Below are 23,460 nucleotides of genomic sequence, written 5' to 3' on the forward strand. Positions count from 1 at the left end.
GGGGCTCGAACCTGGGTCCTTGTGCATTGTAACATTCACTCAACCAGCTGTACTACCATTCGGCAAAAGTTTTTTCCAGTCTTGCCCACCATTCCTGAAAAAGGGAAAGGGTACTCTGCTTACTTTGGGATTCCTGCAGATGTCTGAGCATTCTCCCTAATTTAGTGAATTAAGGTGTTCCTTATCTATGTCTGGATATGTATTTGACAGTAGCATCCCAAATGATCAGGAGCTTATATAAGTTTCCTAATACCAGTTCCACTCTGACAAGCTGATGTGTAATACCAGAGTGCAGCTTCCAGCCTGCCTTCCTCAGCCATCCTGCTGTGATCAGTGCCCAGCTCCCCAGCCCCCAGCTTGGATAGCAAGCTATAAAGCTGCACTGCTTGGAGGCTTGGGTGGGGTTCGTGCCTAGAGACATTGATCCTGCAGGCAGCCACAGGGCACAGTCCACCTTCTTCTGTCCTGCCAGGACCATCCATCAGCAGGGAAGCTGACAGTCAGCCTGTCTGGGGGTGACAGCCACACATCTTCCCCCTCAAGAAGGATCTGCTGCCTGCCCTCCTCTGCTGGGCTCCTCCCAGCCTCTCAGTCTAGCTCCAGAACATGGCTGATGCTCTGCAGGCTTGCCAGCCCCTCAGCTGCAGCTGCAGCTGCTGCAGTAAAGGGACTGCAGTTATTTGTGGGCTAGGATACCTTCACTGCCACACCCCAATGGCTGCTGTTCAAGGTCACGAGGAAGAAATGTCTTCACTGGCATGTAGGGTGCCAGCCATTAAGCGATTGCATTTTTTAATTTCTAGTTTTGGGAGGTCATCAGTGATGAGCATGGGATCGACCCCACTGGCAGTTACCATGGAGACAGTGACCTGCAGCTGGAGAGGATCAATGTATACTACAATGAAGCTGCTGGTGAGGACAGGAATGATTTTTACCTGTTCAACTTTGCTTTCCACAGACTGGCAGGTGTAATGTGCAAAGAACAAACAAAGGACAGATGCTTTCTGTATGCACTTTAAATGTCAATGGCAGAAAAAGTATACTTAATAGCTCCTTTTTAAGATTCCTGCGTGTTTGCTGTGACTAAGCATGAATTTTTTTTTTATTCAAAGCAGAACAACTCTGCTATTATTTTTGTCTCAATGCTGGAAATTTCTCTAATGAATCCTGCTATGAAAGGCATACAGAATGTGTTTTTGTATGTAATTTGCTAACCGTAGGTCTAACCTAGGTCTGTTCTCCACAGATAACAGATATGTCCCTCGGGCCATCCTGGTGGATCTGGAGCCAGGCACCATGGACTCAGTCAGGTCCAGACCATTCAGCCAGATCTTTAGGCCAGACAATTTTGTCTTTGGTATGTGATCATGCCCAGTGGGAATGGGCTCCACAGTCTCTTTCTTTTTTTTTTTCCCTTTTCTATATTTATTTATTTCCATTTTGTTGCCCTTGTTGTTTTATTGTTGTAGTTATTATTGATGTTGTTGTTGTTGGATAGGAGAGAGAAATGGAGAGAGGAGGGCAAGACAGAGAGGGGGAGAGAAAGACAGACACCTGCAGACCTGCTTCACCACTTGTGAAGCTGGGATCCTTATGCCAGTCCTTGCGTTTTGCACCATGTGTGCTTAACCCTCTGTGCTACCGCCCGACTCCCCACAGTCTCTTTCTTAAACACTATGGGAATCACAATTCTTTCTTTGGATGCTGAGTGGAGACTCTGTCTATAGATAGCTATCAATGCTGACCTGACTGCATCCAGTGGATAGCTGGTTGCTCATATTACAGCAATACTAGAATCCACGTTCAACAAAATTTGGTATAATCAAATAATTACTTTAATAAAGTTAATACACCTCACATTTTAAGTGATGCCTTTACTACTCTGTACTACATAACAATGAGGCATAAAAATAACTAGCTTTAAATAAGTGATACCAGATACACAATGGAATATTATTCAGCATTCTTTTCTTCATTTCTTCTTCTTCTTCCTCCTCCTCCTGCTTCTTCACCCCCAGTGTTATCACTGGGGGTTTTGTGCCTGCACTACAAATCCACTGCGGCCATTTTTTTCCCCATTTATTCTTGTTGCTGTTGTTGGATAGGACAGAGAGAAACTGAGAGGGGAAGGAAAGATTGAGAAGGGAAGATAAAGATAGACACCAGCAGACCTGCTCCAACACTTGTGAAGCCACCCTCCTGCAAGTGGGGAGCTAGGGGCTCAAACCGGGATCCTTGCATGGGTCTTTGCATTATGTATAATGTGCACTCAACCTACATAAAATGTGCACTTAACCCATTGCACCACCACCCAGGCCCTCTTATTCTTCTCCTTTTAATAGGACAGAGATAAGAGGTCAGGGAGAGATCCTAAGGGAGAGAAGAAGAGAGACACCTGCAGCACTGCTTTACCACTCATGAGGATTCCTCCTGCAGGAGGGGACTAGGGACTTGAACTGAGTCCTTGCACATGGTTAATGGATGCTCCACTTGGTGTTCCAAGGTCCAGCGCCACTATTCAACATTTTAAACAAGGAAATTTTTCCATTTGCTGAAAAATAAAATTCAAGGGGATTATGTAAAATTAAATAAATCAGAAGGAAAAATAAGTTCTGGATTATTTTATCCATGTATACAATAAGAACATAACAATGATGAATGAACAAAACAAAATAAAAACAAAACGGTGGGAACTGGCCACAGAATTAAGATCACCTGAGGGGAAGAGGAAACAGAGTGGAAAAATGGGTGGTAGATTTGACTTTTATTTCTGAAAAATTTAAGTGGAAAAAGATCATATTTCAGGTATATCTTCCCTCCCAGGATTGGCTGCTTGTCTGTTTGTTTTTTATGTGATTCTTAGTAGTTTTTGTTTACAAAGACTATACTTGGGAAAATCGGGTAGCCATGCTGGTGGTGGGGAGGAGCATGAAGACAGAAATAAAAGTTCCACAAACACTACTGCCCTGGTTAGTGTTGTATATTTTGGAAGAAGTGAGGCTTGGTGTCTGGGTAAAGTTGGGCAAGGTGACAAGTGCCAGCAAACAGGAAGGCAGTAGGCGCAAGCCCAGCGTGGCAGCTTGCCCCACTCCCTGTCTGAATCTCCTTTCCATAGCTCTCTCCTTGGCATGCTTGCAGTAGAAAAAGAATTATGAGGCTCTGCACAACCTAACTGACTTTCTCATCATGGGAAGGGAAATGCTGACATCAACCTTTCCGTAATTGCTATTTGCTTTGAAAGTGAAACAAAGCAAAGCTGGAACTCTGTTGCTTCCAAGAAAATGACCAGCACCTTTTCTGTACAGGGTCTGGCCCCAGGGATGTCAGCAAAACAGGCCTCCCTCAAATCGCTGGGCAACTTGGTTCTTGGTATGAAAAAAGCTGTACTCAGAAAACAGATAGTGAAAGAGCCAGGAAAGTGGGGCAGTGAGGGGGAACAGCCTCTCTTGAGGTTCCAGACTTCCCAAAGGAGCTACCCCAGGTCAGTGTCCTTCCCTTGGGGATGCATGTACTCAAGTCTCCAGGCCTGAATGGGGAGATTCTATTGATGTGCAGTTGGATTCCAGGTGAGGAGAAAGCATGCAAAGGTGGTTCAACTCACAACTTAGGAGTTCTATTATTGTCTACGTCTATACTAGCACTTCCCTGGCTTTGACCTACCTCACGAACTTGGAATCAAGATAATAATATGAAAGTATGAATACAGTATTATAGGACACAAAGCAAGGGAAGTGACGTTGTAGCTGAGCCCTGATTTATGGAGCAGAGATGCCCTGAGGGAGGAAGGGAAGGAAATAATTCCAAATGTAATAGCTACGACCTTTATAATACTTAGGATGGGTCAGATGGTATTATAAGTGCCTTCACATATTAAATCACTTAGAGTTTATAATAACCTCAGAGTACTATGTATTATTTCCACTTTAGAACAGAAGTAAATGAAGCACAGAAAGGTTAAGTAATGAGCCTTAGTCACACAGTCAACAAGTGGTAGAGTCAGGATTTGCACTCACTCCACCCAGCTTTAGGGCCTATGACTTAACTACTCAGGGAATGATATGGGAGGTGGACAGAATCATTATTTACATTTGTTCACACTTATTCTAGCTACACAAATAGCCAGTGGAAACAGTGAGTTTGCTCAGACAACTGGGTGTGGCCCCAGTAATCTAGATTATGGGGAAAGTGACAGCATCTGGGGAAAGGCTACTTATATTGAGAATTTGTGATGTTATATCTGATATAGATCATGGCATCAAATAGAGTACTTCTTCATTCTTAAGAATTTACAGTGATCCTGGGTCCATACTCCCAGAGGGATAAAAACTAGGGAAGCTATCAAGGGAGGGGATTGGATATTGAGCTCTGGGGGTGGGAAATGTGTGGAAATGTACCCCTCTTATCCTATGGTCTTGTGAATGTTTCCATTTTATAAATAAATAAAATTTAAAAAGGAATTTACAGAATATGTATACAACTTCTTTGGCATTCATGTTGAAGGCAAAATAATTTCAAATATGTTAAAAAAGGAATAAACAAAAACAATCCATGCAAAAAGAAAAAAGGAGAAATAATACATCAAACATGAATAGTGAAATAATACAGCTAGAGAAAAGTAGAAAGATTCTTTAGTATTTTCAGTATTCTTTAGTATTTTCTAATTTTGTAACAGAAAATGTGAATGTATAAAAATACCCCTGGCTCCCCACCTGCAGGGGAGTCGCTTCACAGGCGGTGAAGCAGATCTGCAGGTGTCTATCTTTCTCTCCCCTTCTCTGCCTTCCCCTCCTCTCTCCATTTCTCTCTGTCCTATCCAACAATGACAACATCAATAACAACAGCAACAATAAAAACAACAAGGGCAATAAAAGGGAAGATAAATAAATATAATTTAAAAAATTTTTAAAAATACAATATGTATATCTGTAATGTAAATGTACACTATACACACATATTTTCAGTTTTGAAAGGCCCAGATTGACAATTCTAGTAAAAGTAATATATACTATGACATGTAATATTCAAGATAATAGCTTAAAAAACATTGTTGTTTTTTTCACTGTATATTTGTGCCATTATTATTGATATGTACTTTGAATGTTTGGAGTTTTTAAAATAAACTTTATTTTATTTATTAGTTTAGGTAGAGACAAAAGAAATTGAGAGGAAAGGAGATAGAGAGTGAGAGACTCCTATAACACTGCTTTACCACTCATCAAGCTTCACCCCTGCAGGTGAGGGGCAGGGATTTGAACTAGGGTCCTTGTCCATTGTAACTTGTGTGCTCTACTGGATGAACCACTATAGTTGTCTGTTATAAAAATGTGTGAATTGGGGACCGGGCAGTAGCACACTGGGTTAAGTGCACATAATATGAAATGCAAGGACTGACTGATGCAAGGATCCTGGTTCAAGCCCCCAGCTCCCCACCTATGGGGGGGTCACTTCACAAGTGATGAAACAGGTCTGCAGGTGTCTATCTTTCTCTCTCCCCCTCTGTCTTCTCCTTCTCTCTCACCTTCTCTCCGCCCTATGGCCTCCAGGAGCAGTAGATTCATAGTGCAGACACCAAGCCCCCACAATAACCCTGGAGGCAAAAAAAAAAAAATCAGTATTTATACTGTAGGCAGTCCTTTTACAAAGAAGCATGAGACAAAATAATCCAGAAGGAAGAATATCAATGATCTCATTCATAGGTGGGAATTAAAAAATAAAGCAAGAGAAAACACAGGTTGAAATTTTAAATAATTGTAGACTGGTGCAGCAGATTCAGAAGGGGGGTGTTGAAATGGGATTGGAAGACAAGTGCTCTAGGATGTAGAGAGAGGACAATTTGGTGGTGGGTGAGGGTGAGCTGAGACCTATCTAGAGGAGATGTGAAAGTATACTCCTATGACAACATCATCGTATAAAACATTTCCTCAATACAATGATCTGATTAGGGAAATAATGATAAGGAAGCACCTTAAATGCTTTACTCAAATTTCCTTCATCTTCATAAAGAGATGCTGTTATTAAAGCCTGAAAACATCTGTTTCACTCACAAGGAGCAGGCAGGATTGTTTAAATTATACTTATTAATTAATTTATTTATTTGGATAGAGACAGTGAGAAATTGAGACAGAAGGGCTAGATAGAGGAGAGAGAAAAAGAGATATCTGCAGCACTGCTTCATGACTCATGAAGTTTCCCCTATGCAGGTGGAGGCCAGTCCTGAACGAGGGTCCTTCAGTATGGAAATATATGCACTCTATTGGGTGTGCCTACATCTGGACTAGCAGACAAGGTTATTTTGGGAACATTTCAAGGCAAACAGAAGGCAGGGTGTTTGGTCCCTTGGGTTCTCTGAGAGTACAAGCAGATGTAAAAGTATTCTAAAATAATTGAGATAATTTTATTACTGGGATGGTTCTTAGACTTTCAGTAATCTACAGAGATGTTCTCAATATTTCAGGACCATGAATGGATCAATTAGAATACACCCATGACTTTAGAGCTGACATCAACCTCACTCTACATATTCAGGACACCTTCATGAAGACCCTTCCCCAGAAGGCAAGAGAGGAGGACAGGCAAGCAGACAGGCATGCAGCAGACAGGCACACCCCAGCTTCCAAATGGGAAATTCTCTCCTCCCCTCTCTAGTCTAAATTTGATCATCATCACCCCAAAGTGCCTTCAGGGTTGGGATGGCTAAGCACAAATATTGTTGATGACATCAGATGCAAAGCACGAAATGACATGTGACAGGAGGCTGTTGACTTTCCTCCCCCATTGCCCTGTCTAGTAGCCAACGGGGTCCCACCTTTTTAGAGACAGAGAAATACAGAAAGAGAGGAGGGGAAAACTGTCTGTTCCAGGGAAAGAGATGGTGGGTTGGGCCACTGCCTTTTCAGGAGCCTGTGGGTTAAGCTGCAGAACAGAAGGACTCTGCTTGGTGTGGCTGGGACTGCCCACATGTCGAGGAGAGCAGGAGCTCACAGCGCTGTGATGAGTCACTGGAGGCTGGGCAGATGTTATTTAAAAATCTGTCTGTGTGCTTCTCTGATTATATACCTACTGAAGTCAGGGTGGGGGTGGGGGGAGGATCAGGCCAGCCAGTAAACGAGTTGGGGGAAATTAGGGAGGGCATTTGCTGCCAATCAGTCCAAAGACTCCATGGCCCACAGGTGCCTAGGCTTGCTGTCCAAGTGCTGTAACTTGCTGATCAACTGCATAGTTACTAAATGCTCAGGTCACAGACATGTCACAAAAACTGGTGTCCCTGGTCACATAGGGAAAGAGACTCAGAGAGGTTAGGTGATGTGTTCAACAACCCAGCCAGGACACAGCAGAGAGCCCACAGTCTGTGCGGGCGATGTCCTCTGCCTACTAGGACCCTCCACATCATCCTGCTCAGGTCTCATCCTCTGCTCCTACTTGGCCCCAAATTCACACCTTAAATGAAACAGCAAAGACCAAGAAGCAATTATTTAGTTACCAGGAATTGGACCATTCTCTAGAGAGGTTCTCCAGATGATCATAAAGAGCCAGCTGTGTAGGAGTTGGGGATGGGTAGATGTGAAAAGAAGGTCCAGTCTGAGGAATCTGGGAACTATCCCAGTGGACTGTGCTGTGCAGGGAGGCCCAGGTAGATGGGAAAGGGAGAGGAGGATGAAGTCTAGGAGGTGCATCCCATACTCTGAGGGGAGGCAGCAGGTTCCTACCGGAATGCTGGGAGGATCCTGAAGTATCGGCTTCCTACCCCAAGGGACACGAAGCTATGACTGCCCATCTCTGATCTCTGCCCACTACTAACATGGAAAATGTAAATAATGCTTATAAAGACAGCATCACCTCGAGTTTTAAGGGAGCATTTTGTCTCCATAAACTGAAGTCACTTTCATATAGAGCTTCTCACTTCCTACTCACAAAGCTGGCTGTGAGGCACCTATAATTATCATTTTATAGTTAGAAAAACTGGCCCCAGAGACAAAAGGGAAGTGTACTGGGAAACAAGGGCAGTCTCTAGGTTCTTGCCATCTGGCTTCCAGGCCAAATGTGAAGAATAATTATGAAAAAAAAATTTTTGTAGTAATTACTGTACCCTACCCAAACCTTTAAAACTCTCCTGGGTTTCTCTTTGGAGAAAAAAATCTAAGTGCCTTCACTTACTGGTTCTGTGGCTACTCTGCCCTTTAAGCCTCAAAGTCTTCCCAGCTTTGAGATTTACTATCTCAATTACTCCAGCACCTTGCTGGCCAACGAAAACACAATGTGAGCCACACAGGTAATTAAAAAGTCTCCAGTAGTCATAACTAGTCTAGAAGTAGCTTTATAGGAAAACAAGAAAAATTTCAAATATAAGCTCTAAATATTATATATATATCCTAAATACTAACTACGCAGTGGAATATTCTGCCATCTCTTACTTTTTTGATTCCATGAATTTGGATGAGTATTTTACCCTTTAAGTATATCTCAATTCAGATTGCTAAATAAAGCTAGACAATTTTAAAGCTCTGCAGTGAGACTTAGCATAGAATGCATGTAAAGAGTGCGTGCCCTGGCAGGAACATGGCTATTCTCTCTCTCTCTCTTTCTCTCTCATACATACAGGCACACTCACACTTTTCCACATTTCAATGGCTGTTATGGGGGCCCAGGAGTTCAAAGCAGACATGTTGATAAACCCAGCAATAAACTACTTTTCCTAGTCTTCTCAAGCCTAGTCTTCTTTACTGATGAGAAAGAAAAGCTGCCCACCCAGTCTAGCTTCCACTGAAGTCAGCTGCCCATCAGCTGTCACGGACATCCTACTCCCCCCCATCTAGACTCACACCTCGCATTTATACTGACTGCAAATTCCCACCCGGAATAGAGAATGAGGCCAGGAGCCCAGACACTCCCCCCCCCCACACACACACAGGAATCCTTAGAGCACAGCTGTAGAAAACTGTGGGCTCCCGTTACAAAAGGGTACTCAAGGCCTTTTGCACCCCCTGGGGAGCAGAGGACCCCGTTTGGAGCTAGTCCCCCAGCTCCTGGATGGTGTTGGGGGGGTCTCCTGCCTGTCTCTCGCATCCAAAGTAGACACGATGGGGTGGGGTTGGCGTTGTTGGTGCAGAGGGAGGGTGCGTACCTACCGCAGACTGCGGCCGCCCGGGCCAGAGACTCGGGCCTCGCCCTTGACGGCCGGAAGCCACAGCGCCCCCACCTCCCGGACCCTGCAACTCAGCCACCAGCCTGACGCTCCCACACCTCGCACCGCGCCCCAGCTCCCCCTCGCGGTGCCGCAGTCCCCTCTGCGCCGCCCTTGAGCCCCGCCCCATTACGTCATTACCAACCCCAGGGGGTGGGGCTGCTCCCGCGCTATAAAGGCCGGGCGTGGAGGGGGTGGCGGCAGGTTCCTGCGCTCCGGAGTCAGCCTGCCAGCTCTGTACACAGCTCCGAGGGCCAGCGCCTCCCTCCGCTCCACAGACAGCACCATGCGCGAGATCGTGCACATCCAGGCGGGCCAGTGTGGCAACCAGATCGGTGCCAAGGTAGGGATGGCGGGTCCCAGGGTGTGTGAGGAGACAATGACTCATGGTGAGGGTGAAGACTGGTGGGGGGCTGGGCGGCAGGCGGGAGGGGGACCCGGAAAGAAAACCCTAAGAGGCAGGTGCGAACCCCGTAGGTGGGGCGGAGGGTGCTGTGTTTGGGCTTGCCAGTCTGGTAGAGGGTGACAGGTGGTGAGGATGAATTGGTGAAGTGTGTGTGTGTGTGTGTGTGTGTGTGTGTGTGTGTGTGTGTGTGTATTGGGTATGGAGGGAAGGAAGGAGAGGATAGTGAGGGTGCGATCCGAGCAGAGGAAGCTTGTTGGTAAGTGCCTCACCGGGTAGGTGGGGGCCGGCGGGTCCCTAGAATGCAGGTGGGGATGAATGGGGGGGTGAGAGTGGGCAGCGTAGGCCGCCGGCCCCGACCTGCTCCAGTGGCGCATTCTCAGCGCAGTGGCCGGGCGGGGCCCGAAACCCGCACTACAGCAGTGATGCGCGTGGCGACGGAACTGAGTGTGCCTTTAATCAAGGCCTTTTGAAATTTCCTTTGCCACTGCCCTTGTGCAGATTTTAGTTGACATTTCCCTGGTATATTTGCCTCTAAATCAAATCGGACCTACGATTATATGGATCCAGAGGGTTCCACGCTTAATTTGTATATTTCAGTCAGTAGTTTGAATGGGGGTGGGGGGGAATGCAGTGTCATGACAGATGTTATGGAAGCTTCTTGTTAGATTACACAGAGACATATAATTTCCTTACTGTGAATCCCATCTGATCTATAGAATGTCTGGACAGACATTAAGAAGCCTGACATCCTGTCTGTGTGGAGGCAGGTGACCCCCTGAGTTTGTGATCACCACCCACAGAGACAGGCAAGGATCATGGTGCGTGGGTGTGGGTGTGTGCCAAGGCAAGGACATGATCTTTTTTCCCAACCGCCATATTGCCTACCAAGCCTCCAGCAACCTCCCCCCCCCACTTTCTGCTAGAAATTCCCAACACAGCCTCACTAGTACCAGCTCCATCCCCTGCACCCCAGTTCTGCCATTAGACTATATCCTGCCTGCCTTCCTCAGCCATCCTGCTGTGATCAGTGCCCAGCTCCCCAGCCCCCAGCTTGGATAGCAAGCTATAAAGCTGCACTGCTTAGAGGCTTGGGTGGGGTTCGTGCCTAGAGACATTGATCCTGCAGGCAGCCACAGGGCACAGTCCACCTTCTTCTGTCCTGCCAGGACCATCCATCAGCAGGGAAGCTGACAGTCAGCCTGTCTGGGGGTGACAGCCACACATCTTCCCCTCAGGAAGGATCTGCTGCCTGCCCTCCTCTGCTGGGCTCCTCCCAGCCTCTCAGTCTAGCTCCAGAACATGGCTGATGCTCTGCAGGCTTGCCAGCCCTTCAGCTGCAGCTGCAGCTGCTGCAGTAAAGGGACTGCAGTTATTTGTGGGCTAGGATACCTTCACTGCCACACCCCAATGGCTGCTGTTCAAGGTCACGAGGAAGAAATGTCTTCACTGGCATGTAGGGTGCCAGCCATTAAGCGATTGCATTTTTTAATTTCTAGTTTTGGGAGGTCATCAGTGATGAGCATGGGATCGACCCCACTGGCAGTTACCATGGAGACAGTGACCTACAGCTGGAGAGGATCAATGTATACTACAATGAAGCTGCTGGTGAGGACAAGAATGATTTTTTTAAAGAATTTATTTATTTATTTATGAGAAAGATAGGAGAGAGAATCAGACATCACTCTGGTACATGTGCTACCAGGGATTGAATTCAGGACCTCATGCTTGAGAGTCCAATGCTTTATCCACTGTGCCACCTCCCGGACCACAGGACTGGAATGATTTTTACCTGTTCAACTTTGCTTTCCTTACCTTGACAGGTGCAATATGCCTTAGTATGTAAATTCTTAAGCATACAAATGACAGATGCTGCCTGTATTCATTCCAGGTGTCAATGGCAAAAAAAAAAGTTATACTTTATACCTTTTTAAAACTTCTTGCATGTTTGCTATGACTAAGCATGGTTATCATCTCTACATTTGTTTCAAAGTCAAAAAACTGTTGTCTAAGATGCTAGAACTCTCTCTCTAATGAATTCTGCTGTGAAGGGCACACAGCATGACTTGGTGTGATGCCTTTGCCAAATCAGGTCTAATCCAGCTCTGTTCCCCACAGGTAACAAATATGTCCCTCGGGCTATCCTGGTGGATCTGGAGCCAGGCACCATGGACTCAGTCAGGTCCGGACCATTTGGCCAGATCTTTAGGCCAGACAACTTTGTCTTTGGTATGTGATCATGATCAATGAGAATGGGCTCTTGCAACTCCTTAAACTGTAAGAATCACAACTCTTTCTGTGGATGCTGGGAGATACCCAGTTTTGAGAGCTGGCTTAATTGCACCCAGTGCGTGGGTGGCTGCTCTCTGCACAGCTCAAAGGACAGTGAGTTTGTGTATGGCTGCTGTGGCCCTCCCATTTCAGAGTAACCTCTGAAGGGGAGAGAACAAAGAGCAATGAAAAAGCTTCAATCAGGAGTTAATAGGCAAGGCTGGGTGTTGGTGTACCTGGTTGAGTGCACATGTTACATTGAGCAAATACCCAGGTTTGAGCCCCTGGTCCCCACCTTCAGGAGGAAAGCTTTGCAATTGGTAAAGCAGTGTTGTAGGTGTCTCTCTGTCTCCATCCCTATCACCACCTTCCCTCTCAATTTCTGCCTGTCTCCATCCAATAACTAAAGATAGTAAGACAGGAGTTAATAGGCAACTGATGATTTCAGACGAATAGTGACAAGAGACAAACACTTCAAGAAGCCACAGGCCAAAGGCACAGGTTATGACCAGAGGTTTCGACATTGCTTAGAACCTGAGTTCTAATCTAATCATCTTGTGCCTTTACTTTGGCCTGTTTATGTACCAAATTTAAATATTCAGAGTGTTTTCTATACTTAAAACTTGTTGGGTTTTATTAAGCCTGTTTTCATGCTCACGTGAACTAGATTAGCTTTTTATTTTTTAATTAATGTTTTCGAGGGTCACTGATACATAAACAATTGCAGAAATTTTCTTTAGGCAAAACAAGATATCTTATCAATAAGAATCTGTAGTCCAGAATTAGCATAACAGAATTAGGAATCCCATATATCTTAGTGTCTAACATTCCCATCTCTCTCTGGCAGGCCAGAGCGGTGCCGGAAACAACTGGGCAAAAGGCCATTACACAGAGGGAGCCGAGCTGGTAGACTCAGTCCTGGATGTGGTGAGGAAGGAGTCAGAGAGCTGTGACTGTCTGCAAGGTTTCCAGCTGACCCACTCACTGGGGGGTGGCACAGGGTCAGGGATGGGCACCCTACTCATCAGCAAGATCCGGGAGGAGTACCCGGATCGCATCATGAACACCTTCAGTGTGATGCCCTCACCCAAGGTGTCAGACACAGTGGTGGAGCCCTACAATGCCACCCTCTCAGTGCACCAGCTGGTAGAAAACACAGATGAGACCTACTGCATCGACAATGAGGCGCTGTATGACATCTGTTTCCGCACCCTGAAACTGACCACCCCCACATATGGAGACCTGAACCACCTGGTGTCAGCCACCATGAGCGGGGTGACCACCTGCCTGCGCTTCCCAGGGCAGCTGAACGCAGACCTGCGCAAGCTGGCAGTGAACATGGTGCCCTTCCCCCGCCTGCACTTCTTCATGCCTGGCTTTGCCCCCCTGACCAGCCGGGGCAGCCAGCAGTACCGTGCCCTGACGGTGCCCGAGCTCACCCAGCAGATGTTCGACTCCAAGAACATGATGGCCGCCTGTGACCCCCGCCATGGCCGCTACCTGACGGTGGCTGCCATCTTCCGGGGCCGCATGTCCATGAAGGAGGTGGACGAGCAGATGCTCAACGTGCAGAACAAGAACAGCAGCTACTTCGTGGAGTGGATCCCCAACAATGTGAAGACGGCCGTGTGTGACATCCCACCCCGTGGCCTCAAGATGTCGGCCACCTTCATTGGCAACAGCACTGCCATCCAAGAGCTGTTCAAGCGCATCTCGGAGCAGTTCACGGCCATGTTCCGGCGCAAGGCCTTCCTGCACTGGTACACTGGCGAGGGCATGGATGAGATGGAGTTCACCGAGGCTGAGAGCAACATGAATGATCTGGTGTCTGAGTACCAGCAGTACCAGGATGCCACGGCTGATGAACAGGGGGAGTTTGAGGAGGAGGAGGGTGAGGATGAGGCTTAAGAACTTCTCCAATAAATTGTGCATTCTTAGTGAACTTCTGTTGTCCTCAATCAAGCATGGTCTTTCTATTTGTACACTATGGTGCTCTGTTTTTCCTGTCAGAACTCACACCATTGATGTAATAAAGTGGAACTCCTCTAAAAATTAGAGTATTGTCATTTAAGATATCTTAATAAAGCATGTGGCAAACTGTGTCTCTTAGTCTCACTTCATATACATATAAAGTTTTATTCTTTAAATGCTTACATCTCTGGGTTTTGAAAATTAACAAAAATTAATTCACACTTCAGTGTCTTTATTACAAGAACAGAAAGACTATTAGTAAGAAAAATACATATTTCTCATCTTTACCGATCCAAAGTTCTGAAGTAAAAAAAAAAAAAAATAGTAATTTTTGAAATTTTATCCTCAAATTTGGACTTTGAGGATAAAACAAACTTTATTTGCTGTAGTTCTAGCAAACTTGTAAAAGTATAGAATCAAGCACTCTAAAGAAAGGCTTTTATAATTCTCTGTCATAAAGTCAGAAATCAATACACATAAGATCACAGAATAAAATCACTGATTGCTTGTACTTCTTCCATGTATGTACAGCAGAAGTTCAAGCTGATTTGGAAATTAGCTATAAGGAGTACTGCATGTACTTAAGAATCATTTGAAAATAGATCTTGATGGGATTTTTTTTCTTAACAAACAGGTTGAAATTAACAATAATGCAAAATCCGGAAGCTTATACTGGCAATCACATTTGGGTTAGGAAATGTTTGCAAAGAGGAGCAGAAAACCAAAAGACAGATGAAATGAGGTTCTCCCAGGTCTGGATTTCAGAGGTGCAAACTCCAGGTGGTAAGTATTCAGAGACATTTTCACTGCAGGAAGTCTTCCACTAACTTGTTGAATTCATTTGCAAAACGTATATGAAGGTTGTGCTTGCCCTCTGGCATCAGATGCAACCTTAAAAAGAAAAGTTTTTGATCAATGTCACATTTAAAAATATCTTACTGGCCCTAGCTTTTCGTGAAAGCTACCACATTTTTTTCTCCTTCCATGAGAGCTACTAAGGAAAAAAATGTGAAAAAATAAAAACTTCCCCTGAATATAGTCAAAGTCTCTCAGAGTTTATGAACAACCCAGAAGTTATATGTGTTAACAATAACAGCACATATAATATTAGAATTGCATTGGCTGGCAAATGTTTTGACTATAAACCTGATTGAAAGGGTGGGATGTGACTTAATGGCAACCTTAAAAGAAATCCATTATATTATTGATCTTAAGAAAGGACATTGGGAAAGGAGACCACCTGGGACTGCAACAAGACAGGACTAGAATGACTTCTGGAACCCACCAAATCACTGGTGAGTACAAACACATGTGGCTCATGGACAGAGAGGAGCCTAGGAAGAGATTAAGTGGCTGGTAACAGTCCGGCAGTTTACCAGTTGGACACCACCTCCAGTCTTGTGTCACCAATAAAAAGACAGCTGATGGGAGAAGAGGGCTCCCCTGAGACCCAACAAATGTAACTGTGAGTCTCCATTGCTACTGTCCTCAGAATCTGGAATGGCAGCAGGGAGGCCATATGCTAACACCAGGGGACAGAGAACTAACCAGGAAACTCAGGAGAAGATCTATACCTCCATGGCCTAGCAGTGGGGCTATGAAAGTCTCTTTGCATAACCACTGGATTATCTCTGCCCCACCCTGTTTTATCATTTGGTGGGGAGTCAGTGATTAAGCTAAGAGGCCTACTTACAGTTTAAATGCCCTCAGGCTCCCATAGCCAACAGGGAAGAAAAAGAACAAAAGAGATTTTTTTAAGCCACTGTGCTCCAACTCAGGAATTAAAATACTATTGAAATAACTGTCAATTTCCATAACTGTGAACCCTTTAATTATTTTACATAGACACAAGTCATTCCAGGCAAGAATGATCAGTAATTTGAAAAGTACTGAGAGAGGCACTTCATAATATACTATATAAAATGGTTAAACCAACAAGAAGTATTGGAGAAATGAACCAGGACAAGAGTCCAGCTAAAAGCCGCCCAAAGGTTGAACCACAAAATGATGAGGTCAACATCCAAACACAAGTGAAGGAAATAATCATAGGAGTGAGTAAAGAGTTTGAAAGAATTGTCATCAGAAATGCAGAAACAACAAATGAGACTCTAAAAGAAAGCACTATCTCAAGATTATTAGAGAGCTGAAAGCTGAAATAGCGGAGCTAAGAAAACAACTAGCTGAACAAGGTAATCAGTATCAGCACAGGGTAACAAAACAGATGAACTCCAGAGAACAGTAGAGGGGAGAGAGAATAGAATAAATGAGGCTGAAGACAGACTTAGCAAGATCGAGGACAAATTAGAGACACCTAAGAAAGAATTAAGAGATCTCAAAAAGAGATCAAGAGATACTGAAAACAACAGAGAACTATGGGATGACTTCAAGTGAAATAATATATAAAAAATAATATATGCATTAGTGGCTTACCAGAGGAAGAAAGAGAGGGAGGGGAAGAAAGCTTTCTTCAGGACTTAATAGCTGAGAACTTCTGTAGTCTATAAAACATGAAAGACATAAAGGTTCAAGAAGCCCAGAGGATCCCAAACAGAATTAACCCAGACTTAAAGACACCAAGACACATCATATGTAGAATGGAAAGGAATAAGGATAAAGAAAGGATCCTAAAGGCTGCAAGAGAAAAACAAAGAGTCCCCTTCAGAGGAAAACCCATAAGATTAGCAGCAGACTTCTCCACACAAACACTACAGGCCAAAAGAGAATGGCAAGATATCTATCGAGTGTTCAATGAGAAAGGCTTTCAACCAAGACTACTGTGTCCTGCTAGACTGTCATTCAGACTAGATGGAGGCATAAAGGCCTTCTCAGATAAGCAACAGTTGAAAGAATCAACTATCACCAAGCCTGCCTTGAAAGAATTTCTGAAAGGTCTCCTATAAATGGTCAGACCACCATAAATAGGCCATATATCAGAACTACAACTCTACAAAAATGGCGTTAAAATATCTTCAATCTTTGATATTAATAAATGTTAATGGCCTGAATGAACCTATTAAAACACACAGAGTAAGAAGATGAATCAGAAAACAACCCAACAATATGCTGTCGACAGAAAACCCACCTAACTCAACAAGACATACACAGACTCAAAGTGAAAGGATGGAAAACCATGCTACAAGACAATGGCCCACAAAAAAGGGCAGGAACAGCTATTCTCATATCTGACATGATAGACATTAAAAATAAATAAAATTTAAAAAGATAGGGATGGACACTACTTAATGCTCAATGGATCAGTCAATCAAGAGGACTTAACAATTATTAGCATCTATGCACCCAATGAGAAGCCATCTAAATACATCAAACTTCTACTGAAAGAGCTACAGCAATATATTAACAAAAACACACTAATAGTAGGGGACTTCAACACCCCACTGTTTCAACTTGACAAATCATCCAGGCAGAAAATCAATAAAGACATGAGGGGGCTAAATAAGGAAATAGATGAACTAGAACTATTGGACATTTTCAGAGTCATTCATTCCAAGAAACTGGAATACACATTTTACTCAAGTCCACATGGGTCATTCTCAAGGATAGACCATATGTTAGGCCACAAAGACAGCATCAGCCTATTCAAGAGCACTGAAATCATCCCAAGCATCTTCTCAGATCATAGTGGAATTAAACTAACACTTAACAATCAACAAAAAATTAGTAACAGTGCCAAAATGTGGAAGCTCAATAGTACACTACTTAACAACTACTGGGTCAAACAGTAAATAAAGACACAAGCTATCAAAATATTTGGGACACAGCTAAGGCAGTACTGAGAGGGAAGTTCATACCTATACAAGCACACATTAGGAAACAAGAAAAAGCACAAATAAACAGCCTGATTGCACATCTTAAATACCTAGAAAAAGAAGAACAAAGGAACCCTAAAGCAACCAGAAGGACAGAAATCACTAAAGTTAGGACAGAAATCTATAACACTGAAAATAAGAAAACCATACAAAAGATCAACGAAAGCAAATGCTGGTTCTTCAAAAGAGTGAACAAAATCGACAAACCTTTAGTCAGACTCACAAAACAAAAAAGGGAGAAGACACAAATAAATAAGATCATAAATGATAGAGGAGATATCACAACAGACACCGCAGAAATTCAACATTACCATGCAAGACTTCTATGAACAACTATATGCCACCAAGCTTGAGAATCTGGAAGAAATGGACAATTTCCTAGATACCTACCAACTTCCAAAGCTAAGTAAAGAGGAAGTGGATAACATCAACAGGTCCATCACAGCTAATGAAATTTAAACAGTTTTCAAAAACCTTCCCAAGAATAAAAGTCCTGGACCAGATGGTTTTACAAATGAATTCTACAGAACTTTCAAAGAAAAACTAGTACCTCTACTTTTAAAAGTCTTCCAGAAGATTGAAGACACTGGAATACTCCCTTCCAGCTTCTATGAAGCCAATATCACTTTGATACCAAAAGCAGACAGGGACAAAACCAAAAAATAAACCTACAGACCAATCTCTCTTATGAACATAGATGCTAATATATTAAACAAAATTCTAGCCAACCAGATACAGCAGTATATCAAAAAGATTGTTCATCATGACCAAGTGGGGTTTATCCCAGGCATGCAAGGTTTGTTTAATATAAGTAAATCAATCAATGTGATCCACGACATTAACAAAAGCAAGACCAAAAATCACATGGTCATAGCAACAGATGCAAAGAAAGCCTTTGACAAAATACAACATCCCTTTATGATCAAAACACTACAAAAAGTGGGAATAGATGGAAAATTCCTGAAGATAGTAGAGTCTATATATAGCAAACCTACAGCCAACATCATACTCGATGGTGAAAAACTGGAAGCATTTCCCCTCAGATCAGGTACTAGCAGGGCTGTCCACTATCACCATTATACTATTCAACATAGTGTTGGAAGTTCTTGCCATAGCAATCAGGCAGAATCAAGGAATTAAAGGGATACAAGTGGAAGAGAAGAATTCAAACTCTCCCTATTTGCAGATGACATGATAATATACATAGAAAAACCTAAGGAATCCAGCAAGAAGCTTTTGGAAATCATCAGGGAATACAGTAAGGTGTCAGGCTACAAAATTAACAGTCAAAAGTCAGTTGCATTCTTCTATGCAAATACTAAGTTAGAAGAAGTTAAAATGCAGAAATCAATTCCTTTTACTATAGCAACAAAACCAATAAAATACCTAGGAATAAACCTAACCAAAGAAGTGAAAGACTTGTATAATGAAAATTATGAGTCACTACTCAAGGAAATTGAAAAAGATACAAAGAAGTGGAAAGATATTCCATGTTCATGGGTTGGAAGAATTAACATCATCAAAATGAATATACTACCCAGAGCCATATACAAATTTAATGCTATCCCCATCAAAATCCCAAGCACAGTTTTTAGGAGAATAGAACAAATGCTACAAATGTTTATCTGGAACAGAAAAGACCTAGAATTGCCAAAACAATCTTAAGAAGAAAGAACAGAACTGGCGGCATCACACTCCCAGATCTCAAATTGTATTATAGGGCAATTGTCATCAAAACTGCTTGGTACTGGAACACTCATAGACGCACTGACCAGTGGAATAGAATTGAGAGCCCAGAAGTGAACCCCCACACCTATGGACATCTAATCTTTGACAAAGGGGCCCAAACTATTAAATGGGGAAAGCAGAGTCTCTTCAACAAATGATGTTGGAAAAAATGGGTTGAAACATGCAGAAGAATGAAACTGAACCACTATATTTCACCAACCACTAAAGTAAATTCCAGTGGATCAAGGACTTGGATGTTAGACCAGAAAATATCAGATACTTAGTGGAAAATATTGACAGAACTCTTTCCGCTTAAACTTTAAAGACATCTTTAATGAAACTAGTTCAATTACAAAGAAGACTAAGGCAAGCATAAACGGATGGGACTACATCAAATTAAAAAGATTCTGCACAGCAAAAGAAACCACTACTCAAACCAAGAGACCCCTCACAGAATGGGAGAAGATCTTTACATGCCATATATCAGACAAGAGGCTAATTACCAGAATATAGAAAGAACTTGCCAAACTCAACAACAAGAAAACAAATAACTCCATTCAAAAATGGAGAGAGGACATGGACAGAATATTTACCACAGAAGAGATCCAAAAGGCTGAGAAACACATGAAAAAATGCTCCAAGTCTTTGATTGCCAGAGAAATGCAAATAAAGACAACAGTGAGATACCACTTTACTCCTGTGAGAATGTCATACATCAGAAAAGGTAACAGCAGCAAATGCTGGAGAGGGTGTGGGATCAAAGGAACCCTCCTGTACTGCTGGTGGGAATGTCAATTGGTCCAACCTCTGTGGAGAACAGTCTGGAGAACTCTCAGAAGACTAGAAATGGACCTACCCTATGATCCTGCAATTCCTCTTCTGGGGATATATCCTAAGGAACTCAACATACCCATCTGTTGGTACGCATGAGACCCCTTCTGTTTCATTTGGTTTAAATCCCCCCTGCTTAACACTATTCTATTTACATAACCGCTGCATTCTGTTTACATAACCACTGTTAACAAACACCACCCTCCCTCCAGGGCATTGGTGGTTCAGTGATAGGATTCTCTCCTGCTCCGCCCCCTCCTTGTCACACCCTGATCCTCTCCTTGTCACACTCCGATTTTCACCAGTCACTTTTCTCTCCACCCTCTCTATGTCACATCCTGTTTCCACCCTACTTGGCAAGTATATATATAAAGATAGCATTGTGAGTTTTACAGTACCTTGAGTTTAGCTTAGCTTGGCTTAGATTGCGCTGCATCCTGCATGAATAAAGAGATACTGCGTACAACCCAGCCATGAGTCCCGGGTCGTCTGTTACCCGCCTGTGAAGCCAGCCTGGCGAAAACAACATAGCCCACACAAAACAACACCCATCCAAAAAGATCTGTGTACACATATGTTCTTAGCAGCACAATTTGTTATAGCCAAAACCTGGAAACAACCCAGGTGTCCAACAACAGATGAGTGGCTGAGCAAGTTGTGGTATATATACACAATGGAATACTACTCAGCTATAAAAATGGTGATTTCACCGTTTTCAGCCGATCTTGGATGGGCCTTGAAAAATTCATGTTAAGTGAAATAAGTCAGAAACAGAAGGATGAATATGGGATGATCTCACTCTCAGGCCGAAGTTGAAAAACAGGATCAGAAGAGAAAACACAAGTAGAACCTGAACTGGAATTGGCATATTGCACCAAAGTAAAAGACTCTGGGGTGGGTTGGGTGGGGAGAATACAGGTCCAATCCAAGAAGGATGACAGAGGACCTAGTGGGGGTTGTATTGCTATATGGAAAACTGAGAAATGTTATGTATGTACAAACTTTTATTTACTGTCAAATGTAAAACATTAATTCCCCAAAAAAGAAAAAAAATTTTAAAAGAAAGGACATTGGAAAGATCATTTAAAATAAAGGAGGGAGAGGTTCTCCAAAATCTGTTCTAACAGGTGAGCTGCGTGGGCAACTATGTAGTGAAATTTCATATCAAAATTCACAACCACCACCAACTTATTCAAGGTTCCAATCTTCCTGTCATCTTTGGAGGACTGAATTAGTCTGAACATAAGTTACTAAACAAAGGGCAAGTAAATGTTTTTAGATTCTGAGGACAACAGGAGACTGTGTAACAACCCTTTGTTTTGCAGCTGTCAAAACATGTCTCTTGTGCAAACCTTAGTCCCTTTTAATAGGGTTTTGATCAGCTGTCACTGTTGCAATTTCTTTACTAAAGGCAGACTTCTCTGAGTCTACATTTTATCTATTATAAATTTCAAACAGAGCTTCTAGTACACAAGTGCAAGTTTAGGCTGTCCCCCTCCCATTTTTGTTGCCCTTATTTCTCATTATTATTGTTATTGTTGTTATTAATACCATTGTTGTTGGATATGACAGAAAGAAATGGAGACAGGAAGGGAAGACAGAGAGGGGGAGAGAAAGGCAGACACCTGCAGACCTGCTCCAGCGCCTGTGAAGCGACTCCCCTGTAGGCGGGGAGCCGGGGGCTTGAACTGGGATTCTTATGCCAGTCCCTTGTGCTTTGCGCCACCTGCGCTTAACCCACTGCGCTACCACCCGACTCCCATTCAGGCTGTTTTTATCTACAATGACAACTGGTATTAAAAGGGGCAGTCAGTTACCACATGCATAGTTCTCTGATCTTTGAGTAACTAGGGAATGAAAAGTCTTAAGAACTTCATTGAGAACTTTGGAAGACTTGAGGGGAAAGGGAACTGGGGAAAAAGCTGTACTTGGGTAAGATTGGTGTCTTTCTACTCAGCTACAGCAAGTAGGCAGCATAGGGGTGGTGGTTAGAGTCACTGAGATACTAAGGAAAAATATATTTAAAAGAATATCTAGTTGGTATCTTTCTGAGGTCCTTGAAAAAATTAATAATGCTATTAATAACAAACATTTAAGATCCAATTTTGATGCTGTTAAAAGTTCAGGGTCATGAAACAATCATCATCATCATCATCATCATCTGGGGGTATAGGGTCAGGCAGTGGATGGTGCACCTGGTTGAATACATATAATGCACAAGGACCTAGGTTCAAGCCCCATGTCCCCACCTGCAGAGAGGAAGCTTCACTAATAGTGAAAGGATGATGCAGTTGTCTTTATATCTCCCCCACCTCTCAATTTCTCTCTGTCCTATGAAATAAATAAAGTTAAAAAAAATAGAAAAGCACAAGCTACATTGTTCCAAAGATAGGACCCAGTTTACCCTACAAAAGGAACAGGGCTGTGAGAATGCACAAGGACTCTATCATTAGGAGACAGAAAAGAACCAACTGTCAAGAATGGTAAATGGTCACAGAATGGCATGTCCTTTAGTGTGCACTGAGCACGGATCTGAAGTTGAGAGATCCTAATCTGTGGCCAAGCTGGTTATCAAGTAGCCTACCCCATTTCTATCATTTCCTCATGTGCCCAGGGAAGGGAGGAAAAACACCAACCATGACCCCTCATTGCAGTCTCATTTCTCTTGGCATGACTCATATCACATAAGGAGATAAAAGCTAGGTCCCCCTTCATTAAAAATAGGGGAAGCCTATTTTGAGGCATTTCCACTTAGAACATTTCTGACCTTGGATAAACAGATAGAGGATGATTTGAGATGAAGAAAATCCTCTTCTCCTTGACCCCTTCTGGAAGTCATTTCAAAGCCCTTAGAACACCTTTCTCCTTCAGGCCTGACTCAGGACTCACTACACTTAAACCTATGACATATTTTTCTTGGGGAACAACATCACATTAGACAGGAATTAAATCAAAACTGTCAAGGCAACACAGCAATTAATTCTGCTGACCTAGATTTCATCCCAATAGCCAAAGGAATCAGAGTCCCTGGACAGAGGTTTTCTAACAATCACATTCTTCAGGAAAATTTGTAGCAAATTCACCACACCAAACACAAGGCTTCATTCTGAGCAGGTAACTGGGGTTCCTACTTGCTGGGACAGGATTCTCATTCATTTGGCACCTTTAGAAATAAAGCAATACGATTCTAGATCTCTTGATGAGTTAAACTATGCCTAGTTGTACTGGGTAAATTCAGTGGTAACTTT

The 23,460-nt window shown here is 43.2% G+C and overlaps 2 protein-coding genes and 1 long non-coding RNA gene across 5 annotated transcripts in view; 1 reads left to right on the top strand and 2 right to left on the bottom strand.

Annotated features, from left to right (window-relative positions):
- Positions 1-815: 815 nt before the first annotated feature.
- On the top strand, positions 816-13,957 carry LOC103112717 (tubulin beta-2B chain-like). 2 transcript variants are annotated; one of them, XM_007522196.3, is made up of 4 exons: positions 9,368-9,524; positions 11,084-11,192; positions 11,703-11,813; positions 12,703-13,957. In XM_007522196.3, exons 1-4 carry the CDS (start codon positions 9,468-9,470, stop codon positions 13,761-13,763), a joined length of 1,338 nt encoding a protein of 445 aa, XP_007522258.1. In that variant the 5' UTR covers positions 9,368-9,467; the 3' UTR covers positions 13,764-13,957. The 2 variants fall into 2 exon arrangements, with proteins under 2 accessions (XP_060045133.1, XP_007522258.1); XM_060189150.1 differs by lacking the exons at positions 9,368-9,524; positions 11,084-11,192 and adding an exon at positions 816-912.
- On the bottom strand, positions 1,860-9,219 carry LOC132538026 (uncharacterized). The gene is made up of 3 exons (XR_009549435.1): positions 9,126-9,219; positions 5,519-5,587; positions 1,860-2,551 (listed from the first exon to the last, which is right to left on the bottom strand). It is a non-coding gene; the product is annotated as an uncharacterized LOC132538026 (long non-coding RNA).
- A 194-nt stretch (positions 13,958-14,151) lies between the features above and the next one.
- BPHL (biphenyl hydrolase like) overlaps positions 14,152-23,460 on the bottom strand; it is a 42,607-nt gene continuing 33,298 nt past the window's right edge. For both annotated transcript variants that reach the window (XM_060189152.1, XM_007522197.3), the window contains one exon: positions 14,152-14,717. In XM_060189152.1, coding sequence (XP_060045135.1) covers positions 14,630-14,717 — 88 coding nt within the window. In that variant the 3' untranslated portion in view covers positions 14,152-14,629. The remainder of the gene's footprint in view (positions 14,718-23,460) is intronic.

Source organism: Erinaceus europaeus, chromosome 4 (assembly GCF_950295315.1).
Source record: "Erinaceus europaeus chromosome 4, mEriEur2.1, whole genome shotgun sequence".
In the NCBI taxonomy this organism is placed as follows: domain Eukaryota; kingdom Metazoa; phylum Chordata; class Mammalia; order Eulipotyphla; family Erinaceidae; genus Erinaceus; species Erinaceus europaeus.